General features: G+C 38.6%; 1 protein-coding gene across 1 annotated transcript in view; it reads right to left on the bottom strand.

The window, feature by feature from the left end:
- Positions 1–3,426: 3,426 nt before the first annotated feature.
- The window catches only part of tbcd (tubulin folding cofactor D), an 86,429-nt gene continuing 73,915 nt past the window's right edge, over positions 3,427–15,940 (bottom strand). The window contains exons 34-39 of the mRNA XM_063015908.1: positions 14,985–15,062; positions 11,486–11,575; positions 11,020–11,107; positions 9,284–9,393; positions 9,115–9,199; positions 3,427–4,096 (exon numbers count right to left, since the gene is read on the bottom strand). Coding sequence (XP_062871978.1) covers positions 4,082–4,096; positions 9,115–9,199; positions 9,284–9,393; positions 11,020–11,107; positions 11,486–11,575; positions 14,985–15,062 — 466 coding nt within the window. The 3' untranslated portion in view covers positions 3,427–4,081. The remainder of the gene's footprint in view (positions 4,097–9,114; positions 9,200–9,283; positions 9,394–11,019; positions 11,108–11,485; positions 11,576–14,984; positions 15,063–15,940) is intronic.

Raw genomic sequence — 15,940 nt, 5'->3', positions numbered from 1 at the left:
CTTTGGAACTCTTTACCACGGCACCTTTGGGCCATTTTAATTTGCTTCGGTTGTTTTATTCTAATATATGTCCCCTTTATTTTAAATTGATTGTCATTTGGGTGTGTTTGAAAATCTAGTGAGCTGCCTTGCTGTCTTACTGCCTACATAGGCAGCTGCCTCAGTAGAGGAAATTCTAATAAGCCATTGACTTATAAGGCAAGTTATTCAAACGCGCTACTTAGACAGCGATTCCATCAGTTTTCGATAACATAGTTAGCCTCATGCCATTCAAACCAATGGGATGGAGTGGCACAACGCGCTAGCATGTCAACTAACATCTCCCTCCGTGTACCGAAAACGGTTAAATTCGCTGACAAGGCCGAACTTGCAAACTCAATAATAATTTATTTACGTTTGAAAATAATTCTGTTCGTTTCTCTGCACCGTCCGTCATGTTTTTTAATTTTTCTGTGAGAAAAGTTGTGCCGCAGTGGATGCTGGGATTGCCTCCACTCAGTCAGCATCAGATGCTAACTTGTTCTTGGGTTAAAATAGCGTTGAAATTTTAAGATACCTCATTAGTGAGCATATTAAGGCATCTAGGATTTCGAACAGCCTCCTTCTCGGGGGCGCGCATAGGATGACTTAAAATGCTGTCTATGTAGAGAGATCACTAGTTGTTCGAACACACCCTTTGAGTTTCTTGAAAGATGCCCATACAAGGGTTCTTCAAAAATTTTCTGCATTTTTTTAAAACTTTATTTATTAAGAATTTCAAAAACAAATGACTTTAGTTTTCTACAGTCACCTTCTTTTCCGTTGCATTTTTCTCAGCGTCATACCAACTTTTTAATGCCATCAGCAAAAAATATTTTTGGTTGAACGTGTAGCCACTGATGCACCGCTGCTCTCACATCATCACCACATAAAAATCTTCGTTCTCTAAAAGCTTCTTTGAGCGTCCAAAAAGGTGGAAATCAGATGGTGCTAAATCCAGACTATAAGCTCTCTCAGTATATCAGACACAACCAGTTACTACTCCTCCCACCCTCACTGTATCCAACCAAAATATAAAAAGGCGGAAACTTTTTGACGATCCCTAATAAATAAAATATTATTATTATTTATAACACTCATGTAAGTCTTTACATTTATACACTGAAAATCTTTAACCAAAGGGGCACATGTAGGGGCATCAGATTTACAACTTTCGGGTCCTTATAATGTAAAGCATTGTGCAATTCAAGCTTTTCCTGTTAAACTATCAGCTCATGTTTACACACGTTGTAAAATTTGACATTTGCAGCATTTAGCATACGCTTCAATTCAAAGCAACTTACAATTGACTGAATACAGTTCAAGCAATTGAGGGTTAAGGGCCTTGCTCAAGGCCCCAACAGTGGCAACTTGTTGGTAATAAGGCTTGAACCAGTAGCTTTCTGATTACTAGTCCAGTACCTTAACCACTGAGCTACCACTGCCCAATTTACTTTTATCAACTACTGTATATCATAAGGCTGGTGGGTCTGGTGCATCCTGGTAACACTGGGCACATGAATTCATGAAATGGTATATTAAGAGCAATCAATCCACCCTTGACTCCCCAAAATTGCTAGCCTGCAATTAAGTGATAATGAGTGTCCATGCATACAGTGTTTTCAGGTAGGCACCGGACCCACCACATCCAAGACCAGGATAAAGCATTTACTAAAGATAAGTGATCCACAATTTTATCTGGCTCCATTTTCAGGACAGAACAGGGTTAAATGTTTGCTGAAATATAACAGCGGTTAGCATAATACAATCAACCAATCCCGTAGGGAAAAGTCATAAATGAAGATGAATGGAGACGTATTAGCAGAAATCCGGCCGGAGGGGAACACGAGGACCAAGAGCGAGGCCAAATGAAACATGTGATGGTGCTCTGTCTACATCTATGCGCTCATATAACACTGATCCAAGCTCGACAAACGAGTCTTTGTGTTCCCCATGAGCCGTGTTACCCAGCTAGACAATACAAACTGTTCTCTGAGCATGTAGCCCGGAGCAGGACACGTCTCTCCGCTCGTAATCTCACCTAAACATCTCAACAGGTGGTGTTTGATTGCACACGGCCAGTCCTAACTCCAGCTCCTCTTCCTCTCCAGCTAAATGTTAGCACTTTCCCTGCCGTATAATGAGCACAACTAGATCCAGTTTCAGTGCTAAGTTGTTTCTCTTGAGCTGGATTGTTACATCATGTTGATTTAAGTCAGGTTTCTAATTGCTTAGGGGTGTAGGAGTTTGTAATTCGCTCCCTGTGCACTAGTCTAAAACTAGAAACAGTACCAGATATTTACCTATCCGTATTCAAGTACACTATGGGGTCTTTCTGAAAACCTGGTGATCTCTTGACATAGATGCATTTTATGTAATCCTACGCTCCCAAGATGAAGGCATGTCTAAATTCTTGATATGTAATTTTATTTACTGCTTTTCCTGATAGGTAATTTTATTTACTGCTATTCCTGATAGGTAATTTCATTTACTGCTTTTCCTGTTAGGTAATTTTATTTACTGCTTTTCCTGTTAGGTAATTTTATTTACTGCTTTTCCTGATAGGTAATTTCATTTACTGCTTTTCCTGTTAGGTAATTTTATTTACTGCTTTTCCCGATAGGTAATTTTAATTACTGCTTTTCCTGTTAGGTAATTTTAATTACTGCTTTTCCTGATAGGTAATTTTAATTACTGCTTTTCCTGATAGGTAATTTTATTTACTACTTTTCCTGATAGGTCATTTTATTTACTACTTTTCCTGATAGGTCATTTTATTTACTTCTTTTCCAGATAGGTAATTTTATTTACTACTTTTCCAGATAGGTAATTTTATTTACTACTTTTCCTGATAGGTAATTTTATTTACTGCTTTTCCTGATAGGTATTAGGATTTTAATTGGCTTAACATGCTACCTTAAAATGCTCCTACTGAGGTGCCTTGTTTCGAAACTATTAACTGACTGAAAAACAAGGGAGCTTCTTTAGTGGTGAAGTCAATCCCAGCATTCAGTGCGGCACAACTTTTCTCACAAAAAATTACAAATATGATATGCGGAGTTATTTTGAAATGTAAATACATTATCATTGATTTTTAATTTGTATAAATGTGTACAAGTGTCATTTATTTGCAAATCCGGGCTTGTCAGTGACAGTTTTCGGTACACGGAAGGAGATGTTAGCTGGCATGCTAGTGGGTTGTACCACCTCAGCCCATTGGTTTGAATAGCCTGAGGCTAACTGTGTTGGCTAAGCAAGCAAAACTGCAAGACTGTGATTTAGTAATTCTCTTGAGACTTTAGTTAACTAATACAGCTACAATAAAAAATTAAGGCATTATGACTGATTATAAACAAGGATCCACTAAAGGCTTAAAAATGGGTCGTGACTCACCACTTCATAAGAGAATTTTGAATCAATTTGCAATTTTTAATGCAGGAATACAGATAAGGCTTTTTACAATCTACCATACATAATATTGTAAACAGATTTATGGAATTCGAAGAAAACCAGGGTTGTGGTTATGTAGTGATTGTGCATGACCTTTAAGCCCTCAGATGGCAAACTGTCATGCTACTGTAATAAATTTAGCCACATGGGCTTGGGAGTTCTTCGGAAAGCCATTGTCAACACAGTCTGCACATTTATCAAGAAATGCAACTCGAATTTCTATTACTCAAAGACAAACCCATACATCAATTTATGCAGAAATGCCACTGAGTTCTCTAGGCTCAGGCTCATCTAATCTCAGATGAACCGATCAGATGAGCCCATGTTTCAGCTTGTTTTAGAGAAAAACAGACATCAAGTACTATTAATATACTAGAAGTATGAATTAAACTAAAAAGAATTAGGTATTAAATGTAGGGTCACCATGTTAATGTGTTAATTTATATTTATTAATTAGGGATAAATGGCATGTACATTTTGCCTGGTGTTCAACATGGTTTATCTGAATATTAAGTAGGCAATAAAAAAACTAAAAGGAAAACATGAAACAAGACAGAGCCGTTATGCCACTGGAATCCACCATCACAGACTTCACAGACTTCTGGCAGGTCGATTATTGTGCAGGACTCTGTGAGGCACAAAGAGAAAGAAGGAAGAGTGAAGTGAGACTGGATCTGGATAAAGTATCTTACTTACAGCAAAGCTTGTGACTATGTTGGCCACACCACAAAACGTGAACATTTAGAAACATGATGAATCACTACACTGATCAACATGCCAGATCAGACTGATTCCATATTGGCAAAGCTGCATTCACCGTTCCTGTTCAACCTGCACACTGAGCATATAATGAGTGAAACATGACTGATAACCTTTTGTATTCAGTAATCAGGAAGACCTGAAGGCTTTTATAAGAAAAGCTAAAGAACAGAAAGAGCAGATGTGACCTCAGTTTAATATGAAGAAGACACAAGTCATGACAAAATGAAAGTGGTGGACAGACTTTACCTACTTGAATCAATTATTAATAGCAAAGGATCAGGCAGTCAGGAAATACAAAACAGACTGGCACTTAGCAGAACAAAAATCAAGGAACTGGAAAACATCTTCAGATTTAAAGATTTGTCTCTCCAAACAAAGACCAGAACTGTCCTGACTACTGTCTTTTATTTGGGTCTTTTATATGTGAAAGCTGGACAGTAAAAATCAGGACAGGAAAAATATTGATGCCTTTGGACTTTTGGATGACAAAAAAGAAAAACAAAACGGAACAATCAAACCAACCTGTCAATCAAAGCCCAGATAAACAAACTCCAGCTCTCTAATTTTGGACATTCTTATTATGAAAAGAGTTTGTTGGAAAAGCTAATGCTTGGAAAAGTTAAAGGTAAAAAAGAAAGAGGATGGTCAGCAATAAAAGGATTGATACAATAAAAGGAACAATAAACAAGTCATTAAAAAGCCAAACAGAAGACCGAATGTGAGGAACACTATTTAAATGGTCCCCAGGACGTACTTTAATTTCCTTCAGGATCAAAACAGTATCTATCTATCTGTCTGTCTGTCTATCTGTCTGTCTGTCTGTCTAGCTATCTATCTGTCTGTCTATCTATCTGTCAGTCTGCCTGTCTCTATTTGTCTGTCAATCAATCTCTGTCTGTCTGTCAATCTATCTGTCAGTCAGTCAATCTGTCTGTCTATCTATCTGTCTACCTCTCTGTCTGTCTGTCAATCTGTCTATCTCTCTATCTGTCTGTCTATCTATCTGTCTACCTCTCAATCTGTCTGTCTGTCTATCTATCTGTCTACCTCTCTATCTGTCTGTCTATCTATCTGTCTACCTCTCTATCTGTCTGTCTATCCCTCTATCTGTTTGTCTGTCAATCTATCTGTCTGTCTATCTATCGATCTGTCTATCTCTCTATCTCTGTCAATCTATCCGTCTGTCTATCTATCTATCTGTCCACCTCTCTATCTGTCTATTTTTTTTATTTTTTATTTAACCTTTATTTAACCAGGAGGTCCCATTGAGATTCAAAATCTCTTTTACAAGAGAGACCTGGCCAAGGTTGCAGCCAAACCACAAAACAAGAATTAACAACATCTTAAAACAATTTACATTTTAAATAATTAAACATGTGCAATATAATAAATAGAACACAATATAAAAATACAAAGAGTCTCAAGAAAAACAAGTACAAATCTCCATCACTACATCCTTTAAGATAGCTTTAAATCTATTTAAGGACATAAGTGTTTCTATTTTGAGCACTTTTTGTATTTTATTCCATCCCCAAGCTGCCGAATAGGAGAATGCAGTTTTTCCTAATTCAGTTGACACTCGTGGTACATTAAAAAGCAACCACTTATTAGAGCGAAGCTGATATGGACCAGAGCTAACAAACAGGAGATTACAAAGATACATTGGAAGTTTGCCAAGTATTGCTTTATAGATAAAAATATACCAATGCTGTTGTCTACGAATTGTAAGGGATGTCCAACCAACTAAATTATAAAGGATACAGTGATGAGTAAGGGACTTGGAATTTGTAATGAAGCATGATACACTGAATCCACATGTCGCAATATGTGGGATGCAGCAAGCATGTACAATATGTCACCATAATCAATCACAGACAGAAAAGTAGCTTCTACAAGTTTCTTTTTAGCACTGAATGTAAAACATGATTTGTTTCTAAAATAAAAACCAAGTTTTGCTTTAAGCTTTTTAACTAAATTTGCAATATGTACATTAAAAGATAGCTTATCATCTATCCATATTCCTAAGTACTTGTAAGAAGACACTCTCTCAATGAATTTCCCTTCTAAAGACAAGATTCCGCAATTATCCAACTGCTGTGTTCTAGCTTTTGAAAAGACCATGAACTTTGTTTTCTTTGTATTTAAAATTAGTTTTAGATTCAGAAATGTGTTTTGCAAGGTCTGAAATGCAGCCTGTAGTTCTTGTACTGCTCCTGAAATAGTGGTCGCGCATGTATACACTACTGTATCATCAGCGTATAAATGTAATTTTGCTTGAATGTCTTTACCTAAATCATTTATAAAAATTGAATACAGAATGGGCCCCAAGATTGATCCTTGAGGGACACCTTTGGTTACCTCAAGAAATTCAGATTTATAACCTTCAGCATAAACACATTGAGTACGATCTTCAAGATAGTTCTGAAACCATGTAACAGCCTTCGTACTTAAACCAATTGATCTTAATTTGGTTAGTAACAACTCATGACTAACTGAATCAAATGCCTTGGAGAAATCGACAAATAATGCAGCACAATGTTGTTTTTTGTCCAAAGCTTCTATAATATGGCTTGTCACTAATGTAGCAGCAGTGATAGTGCTATGACCACTTCTAAACCCTGACTGAAAATGATTTAAAATGTTTTTATCAGATAAAAATTGTTTTAACTGTAAATTTACAAATGATTCAAAAATCTTAGGCAAAACTGAAAGTTTAGATATTGGGCGATAATTATTCAGATCCGATGGGTCTCCACCTTTATATAAGGGGAACTTTTAGGAATAGAATTGGAAAAAAGACTTAGATTGAAAATATACGCAATAGGATCAGCAATAAAATCAGCCGACAACTTTAGAAGAAATGGATCGAGATTATCAGGACCAGTAGACTTTTTATGATCAATGTCTTTCAAAGCTTTATGAACTTCTGACACTAAAATAGGTCTGAAATGAAAAGGTTCCAAATTTCCATTTTCATGTTCAGTTTCAGAAATGGCAGGATGTGTATGAACTGTTTGATCAAATATAGAACCAGCATAAATAAAATGATTATTAAAATGATTGACCATAGCTTTTTTTATCTTTTATTTCATCAGAACCAACTAGAATCTGATTTGGCAGGTTAGAAGTCACATGCTCACCAGACAAAGATTTAACTGACTTCCAAAACTTTAAAGGGTTTTTTAAATTTTCTGTGACAGACTTCAGATAAAACTCAGATTTTGATTTTCGAATCATTATAGTACACTTGTTTCTTATTGTTCTAAACAAAGTCCAGTCAGCAGAAGAGTTGGATAATCTAGCTTGTGTCCACAATTTATTTCTCAGATAAATTAGTTCTGACAGACTGTCTGAGAACCAAGGATTGTCTTTACCACTGATCCTAAACTTCTTAATTGGTACATGTTTATTTATAATTGAAAAAAAAATTTAATGAAAAAAAATCCCATGCCAATTCAGAATCTGAAATCAAAGATACCCTGCTAAGCTCACTGTGATACAAATCATGCAGAAAGGCTTGTTGGTCAAAACTTTTAAAATGTCTTTTTAAAATGACACGGGGTTTTGCCTTAGGGATTTTTGTATTTCTAACACATGCAATTACACAATGGTCACTAACATCATTACAAAACACAGCAGCCGATGTGTATTTATGAGCTGTGTTTGTTATGATTAGATCAAGCAGGGTTGATTTTATTTGTGCTTTTGGATTTATTCTTGTTGGCTCATTAATGAGTTGCACCATGTTTAAATTGTTACACAAATTTTTAACACAATCTGAGTTCCCTGAGAGCCAATCCCAATTCAGATCACCCATGAGAATAAATTCAGAGTCATTGAGTTTATGTAGTATATCAGATATAGATTGAAAAGCATCATTTGAGGCAGATGGAGGTCTATAGCATCCAACTACTGTAATATCAGAATCCTTTGATATAGTCACTTTAATTGCCAGAATTTCAAACTGTTTAGCTTTAGTAACTGACAGTTACAGAACTTAAAAACTTCGTTTTCACATATACGGCAACCCCACCTCCTTTGCCAACCCAGTCCGATCTAAAAACATTATATCCTTCTATGAAAATTAATTCATCAGGTACAGATTTTTTAAGCCAGGTCTCAGAGATAATAATAATATCAGTGTTAGTTGTACTTGCCCAGATCTTGATCAAATCCATTTTAGGGACAAGACTTCTAACATTTAAATGTAAAAAACCAAGACCACATCTGTTTTTGAAGTCAGAAGGAGTAATTAAGGATTGCAAGGTGTTAGTAGACTCAGCAGGACCAGGATTTGGCTGAACATTACCAGACAACATCAATAAAAGCATAATCATACAACGCAACTTATGTTTAACTGAATAATATTTATCATTTCTATTGTCCTTTTCGAACTGAGTAGATGAAAAATCTGAAACAATAAAATAGTCATTTAACAACAGTAGATTCTGAAGATACAGGATCTTATTTGCTTGTGAACAGAAAGGGTTTTGACACAGGTTGATTAGCTGATGGTATAACTCAAAATAACTTGTAGATGAAGTTGAAATTTGACCATAATTCAACTGTATTAATATACAGCCTCTTGCAACACTTGCATTATAACCACCAGCACTCACAACATTATGTTTACTCACACTTTGGTCTCTGTGTTTGTTTTATTACACTATTTATTGATCCAGTTTGTGGTATTTCTCTTGTATATGTAAACACAGCTTTAAAGATGTTAGAACGTGAAAGTTCTAGCTAGAACATCAATTAGACTACATCTTCATTACTATACTACTAAAAATATTAAGACATCTTATCTACACGTCTATAAGATTTTGATATGGCTGAACTGTTGCTTTAAATTCCTGTCTCTTGCAGGCTTTAGTGTGTTACCTTGGCTAGCAGCGTGGGCCGAGGTACTCCAAGCCAATCACATAGCTGGTTTCTGTAACTCCTCACTGTGGTGAGGTCACTCTCCCTGAAAGATGAAGATAATGAAGAGATGAATGAGGTACTGTGGACCGGAGTCGTCCTGTAAGGTGAATGTGATTTCAACACTCACCAATTAGTGTCACTGAGTACCGTCGTGACATCATCCAGCACATTGGCATCTACCACATCATCGTAGGTCAGGAACATCTCATACACCTGACTGGCAGTGGCTTTTCTGATCTGATGGGGAGGGGGAGCAGGATAAGGATTAAATAACAAGGTAGGAATGAGAAATGTTTATAACATGATACTTAGGGTGCATTGTCACTGTGAGCCTCTGCGCAAACTGCTGCTTTGTTCAGCGCTTGGTTTGAGCGAATCTGCATTTGTGTGGAATAACCATCAAATTTACTCTGAAAGCGTCCACATGTATCTGTGTTTAGTTGGACTTCTCTCCTGTTTCACTTTTAAACTTGTGTTTTAGCTGAGAAGTTGTAAGAATCAGCTTTTTAGAGTGTCTAAAATGCTTATCATTAGAAAAAAGGTTAACATTGGTTAATGTACTAAAAGAGTGACAAGTTGTTTGTACTGTGTCATATCAAACAGTTTGTCTCATTGGAGGCGCTTTGAAAAGGTCAGCGGCAAACTGGGTCAAAGTTCAATCAGATGAACTTAGAGCACCCAGGCAAGCGCAAAAATCGTGAGCCCAGCACCAAGGTGGCGCAGCAGGATATTCCACTAGCACATCAGTGACCTGGGTTCAAATCTTGGCTACCAGTCGGTTGGGCGCCACCTATCGAGCACAACTGGCAAACAAAAAATTGGCCACCGTGTCTGCTGGGTGGAAAAATAGCTGGACTAAGTGGGTGGGGTCTACAAATGCTGTGTAAGGACCCTGGTTAGCAGACTAAGGCGCCTGTGCAGAACGACGCACGGGTGTAAAAGAAGGGGTCCGCAAGGACTGCAGACGCGTCAAAAGGGGCGTGGAGCAGGCAAATATACCCTCCTCGAACGCAGTCGGGATCCCCAGCAGTGAAAGACAAACTGATCGTGTTAAATTGGAAAAAATGCATAAATAAATAGAAAAAAAATAGTGAGCCCAACGCGGCAAAAGTGCTTGGTGCGCGCAGTTCAGGGAAGCGCAGCGTCAAGCTAAACGGCACCGCCTTACTCCATAGGAAATAACGACAGAGCCAGCGCTAAAGCGCTTTTTGGCGCTTCTCATGTGAATGCACAGAGCCCTGACCCCAAACCCAAAGAACACATCAGGGATAATTCTAAACGTCAACTGTAAGTCAGACGTTGTCGTCCAACTTCATTGCTTTGGGATAGGGAGAGGGGGGGATCAGGAACATTCTGTTGTCTCCTCATTGTGCTAAAGGTTCAAATCAGTTTTTTGTTAAAAAAACAGAATAGATAAATGAAAGGAAGTAAGCATGAGTAGACTGTTGAAAGAATAAAATAAAGAAGCAAAGAGGAAATAAAATAAAAGGGAAAGTCGTAATTACAGGTGATTTCTTTATGAAGGAACTAAAAAGATACAATGATGGATGACTAGATATGAGAAACAGAAACAATGAAGAAGGTAACAGAAGGAAGGAACTGATTAATAAATGGATGAATAGAAATCAGTTAATAAAAAAGAAACCAAGAAACATGAAGGTTAAAAGACAGAACAAAGAAAAAACAGGAGAAAGAGCGAAAAGCCTGCCAGCAGCAGTGCCAGTGCCAAACCCCAACTGCACAAGAGAGGCAATGTGCAATATCTGCTTACACACGTACATTCCTCATGTGCAGCTGTACAGGAGCTAAGAAAAAAAAAAGTCATCTCTCTCACACAATGACCAGAGGCTCACAGACACTCACCACAGGGAAAGGATGGCACAGCAGCATCAGCAGCTGTGCCAAGATCTTCTTCCTTACATCTCCCTGAAACTGGATCAGCCCACAGTATCTAAAAAAGAACAGGAATCTTAGGAGTGGTTTTTTTTTTTATTACACTTGCACTTTTTAGTCCCGCTGGCATGAATCATTTGGATCAGTGTGAACACAGTAATCGTTCTTAGATGTGGACCAATACAAAAACACTGAGACTCCTGAGAAGAGGTGATCTCGGTCCGTTCCAAAACAAACTCTAAAATTTTCGCTTTATCAGTATGAGTTATCAAATGTAGACTGATGGGTAAATATTGCAATTTTTATAAAATCCATAACCAATTAAAATAGGCAAGGGGTCTGAACACTTTCTGGATCCACCGTAGAATTCAGACACATGTTACACGTTGCACGTAATGATAAACCAGTCATAGTAAATAAATTTGTCAGTACTTACACGGCTATGCAGGAGCGTAACTTCTGAATGTCCTTCGACTTCTTCATCTCCTCTTTACATAAAGCCAACAGCTCCACACAGAACGGGTGACTAAAAACATTAAAAGAATGACATATACAGTGGGGTCAAAAAGTATTTAGTCAGCCACTGATTGTGCAGGTTCTCCTACTTAGAAAGATGAGAGAGGTCTGTAATTTTCATCATAGCTACACTTCAACTATGAGAGAGAAAATGAGAAAAAAAAATCCAGGAAATCACATTGTAGGATTTTTAAAGAATTTATTTGTAAATTATGGTGGAAAATAAGTATTTGGTCAATAACAAAAGTTTAACTCAATACTTTGTAACATAACCTTTGTTGGCAATGACAGAGGTCAAACGTTTCCTGTAAGTCTTCACCAGGTTTGCACACACTGTAGCTGGTATTTTGGCCCATTCCTCCATGCAGATCTCCTCTAGAGCAGTGATGTTTTGGGGCTGTTGCTGGGCAACACGGACTCCACAAATTTTCTATGGGGTTGAGGTCTGGAGACTGGCTAGACCACTCCAGGACCTTGAAATGCTTTTTACGGAGCCACTCCTTCGTTGCCCGGGCGGTGTGTTTGGGATCACTGTCATGCTGGAAGACCCAGCCACGTTCCATCTTCAATGCTCTCACTGATGGAAGGAGGTTTTGGCTTAAAATCTCACGATACATGGCCCCGTTCATTCTTCCCTTAACACGGATCAGTCGTCCTGTCCCCTTTGCAGAAAAACAGCCCCAAAGCATGATGTTTTCACCCCTATGCTTCGCAGTAGGTATGGTGTTTACTCAGCATTCTTCTTCCTCCAAACACGACGAGTTGAGTTTTTACCAAAAAGTTCCATTTTGGTTTCATCTGACCACATGATATTCTCCCAATCCTCTTCTGGATCATCCATATGCTCTCTGGCAAACTTCAGACGGGCCTGGACATGAACTGGCTTAAGCAGGGGGACACGCCTGGCACTGCAGGATTTGAGTCCCTCTCGGCGTAGTGTGTTACTGATGGTAACCTTGTTACTTTGGTCCCAGCTCTCTGCAGGTCATTCGTCAGGTCCCTCCGTGTAGTTCTGGGATTTTTGCTCACCGTTCTCATGATCATTTTGACCCCACGGGATGAGATCTTGACCCCAAAGGAGATTATCAATCATCTTGTATGTCTTCCATTTTCTTACAATTGCTCCCTCAGTTGATTTATTCACACCAACCTGCTTGCCTATTGTAGATTCACTCTTCCCAGCCTGGTGCAGGTCTACAATTTTCTTCCTGGTGTCCTTCGACAGCTCTTTGGTCTTGGCCATGGTTGAGTTTGGAGTCTGACTGTTTGAGGCTGTGGACAGGAGTCTTTTATACAGATAACGAGGTCAAATAGGTGCCATTAATACAGGTAACGAGTGGAGGACAGAAACGCTTCTTAAAGAAGAAGTTACAGGTCTGTGAGAGCCAGAAATCTTGCTTGTTTGTTATTGACCAAATACTTATTTTCCACCATAATTTACAAATAAATTCTTTAAAAATCCTACAATGTGATTTCCTGGATTTTTTTTTCTCATTTTGTCTCTCATAGTTGAAGTGTACCTATGATGAAAATTACAGACCTCTCTCATCTTTCTAAGTAGGAGAACCTGCACAATCAGTGGCTGACAATACTTTTTGACCCCACTGTACTTATATAGAACCTTACACCGATTAGGCATAACATTAGAACCACCTCACTGTCAATTTTATCAGCTCCACTTACCATATAGGAGCACTTTGTAGTTCTACAATTACTGACTGTAGTCCATCTGTTTCTTTAAATACCTTTTTAACCTGCTTTCACCCTGTTCTTCAATGGCCAGGACCCCCAGAGAGCAGGTATTATTTAGGTGGTGGATCATTCTCAGCACTGCAGTGACACTGACATGGTTGGTGGTGGTGTGTTAGTGTGTGTTGTGCTGGTATGAGTGGATCAGACACAGCAGCACTGCTGGAGTTTTTAAATACTGTGTCCACTCACTGTCTACTTTATTAGACACTCCTACCTAGTTGTAGATGTAGATGTAAAGTCAGAGATGATCGCTCATCTATTGCTGCTGTTTGAGTTGGTCATCTTCTAGACCTTCATCAGTGGTCACAAGATGCTGCCCATGGGGCGCTGTTGGCAGGATATTTTTGGTTGGTGGACTATTCTCAGTCCAGTAGGACAGAGAGGTGTTTAAAAACTCCATCAGCGCTGCTGTGTCTGACCCACTCATACCAGCACAACACACACTAACATACCACCACCATGTCAGTGTCACTGCAGTGCTGAGAATGATCCACCACCTAAATAATACCTGCTCTGTAGTGGTCTTGTGGGGGTCCTGACCATTGAAGAACAGCATGAAAGGGAGCTAACAAAGCATGCAGAAAAACAGATGGACTACAGTCAGCAACTGTAGAACTACAAAGTGCTCCTATATGTTAAGTGGAGCTGATGAAATGGACAGTAAGTGTAGAAACAAGGAGGTGGTTTTAATGTTATTGCTGATTGGTGTATATACTCTATATGGCCAAAAGTATGCAGACACCTGACCATGAGCTTCATGGACATCCAGTTCTAAAACTACTGGTACTGTTCTAGAGATACCTTATGCTATAAAAGCCTCCACCCACCAGGCTTTTCTCAGTATTTTGGAGTGCTTCTGTGGTCATTTGTGTCCATTTTATTTTAATTCTTTTATGCATACACCCCCTTTTCCCCCAATCCGCTGCTGGGGACCCCAATGTCCAAGGAGGGTGTATATTATTGTGTATGCAGTCCACCAATCCCTTATTTACCCATTCTTTGGTGGATTTGCACGTGAGGTCGGCTTCGCATAGGGAAAGCCACGCCCTGATCTCCGCACTCCTCCACTTTCTGTACAGGCGCCCTCGGCAACCAAGGTCCTTACACAGCGTTGATAACCCCACCCCACCCTTTAGTCTGGTCTTTCCAACCCAGCAGACTGGAGGCCAGTTTTGTCTGCTAGAGGGCACCCAGCCGACCGGTAGCAGAGACGAGATTCAAACCCGGGAGTTCCGAAGTGGGGATTATCCCGCTGCGCCACCTGGGCGCCCATTTGTGTTCATTTTATTAAAAGAGCATTTGGTCTGGCACTGATGTTACATTGGAAGGCCTGGTTCCAATTAATTCCAAAGCTGTTCAGGTGGGAGGTGGGATAAGGTCAGAGCTCTGTGAAAGCAGTGACTGGAGTTCCTCCACAACAAGCTTATAAAACCATGTCCTCCGGTCATGCTGGAATAAAAAGAGCCCTTCTCAAACTGTTAGCACAAAATTGAAAGCATTTTTATATGAATAATCTATTTTTATATGGATTATTTTTAATTGATTTAAGCTTTAAGAGAGGTGTCCACATACTTTTAGGTAAACAGTGCACAAAAACATATTACATAAGCATGTTGCTAAAGCATATTATTTAGAAATTTTGCAATGAGGAGCAAAGACCAACTTACTTCTCCTGATGAATGAAGATTTCGAAACAGCCGTTGGATAACATTTGATCCAGCATCTTCAGTAAAGGCACAGACACTCTGATGGAGAAAAATAATATGGTACGAATTAAGGGTTTCATTTCAAAACATTATAACAAGGGCCCTACTAAATTCACAGAAAAATGTGCCTAATTTCACGGACCTCGTTTTTCAAAAATCACAGATTTCGAAAGAAAAGTGCCACATTTCAGTGTCTCTAAATAACACTCATAAATCGAATGATAAAATAAATGGAAGGTACAGTGCACAGCACAGCCTACATTAATAAACCTAGAACATTCAGTGATGGTCTCAAAAATGAAAATCTTCGTCCTTGTTTTGACACCCTCCCCCTTCCAGTTACACGAATCATGTTTTTAGCTGCTTTACACTTCGATCTCAGACATTTTGACTAACCGATTACTAACTGAATTGCCGTAGGATTACTAGTGTAACAGAGTTTTCTGTGGTTTTGTGTGCTGACGCTGTTTGATGTATGTGTTTACTTATTAAGTGCATTTTGTCCCTTTGGGGATTTCAGTCAATGGAAAAAGTGTGCTTGTCTACACACATGATCATCTCACCATCTCACGCTGGCCATAACCTGTTTTGGCACCTTCCATCAGGCCGACGCTTTAGCCACATAAAGACCAGAACAACCAGGCTACAAAGAAGCTTTTTTCCACACTCCATTTTGCTCATGAACAATTGAACAATACAGAACTGTTCATCTTTGGGACACTTGTACATCCACAAATGACCTATTTAACTTACATAATGACTCGCAACACTGCATACACTGGTCTTTCACATTCATTTTTCATTTCTTATTTATATATTTTTCTATTTATATTTTTTATACTGCATAGAACTCTGCACTTTTAACCCATAATATGAATTGTACATGCTAATTGTTTACAGGTATGAATGTGTGTTAG

Source organism: Trichomycterus rosablanca, chromosome 2 (genome assembly GCF_030014385.1).
Source record: "Trichomycterus rosablanca isolate fTriRos1 chromosome 2, fTriRos1.hap1, whole genome shotgun sequence".
Classification (NCBI taxonomy): Eukaryota; Metazoa; Chordata; class Actinopteri; order Siluriformes; family Trichomycteridae; genus Trichomycterus; species Trichomycterus rosablanca.
This window is presented reverse-complemented; position numbering and strand designations above follow the sequence as displayed.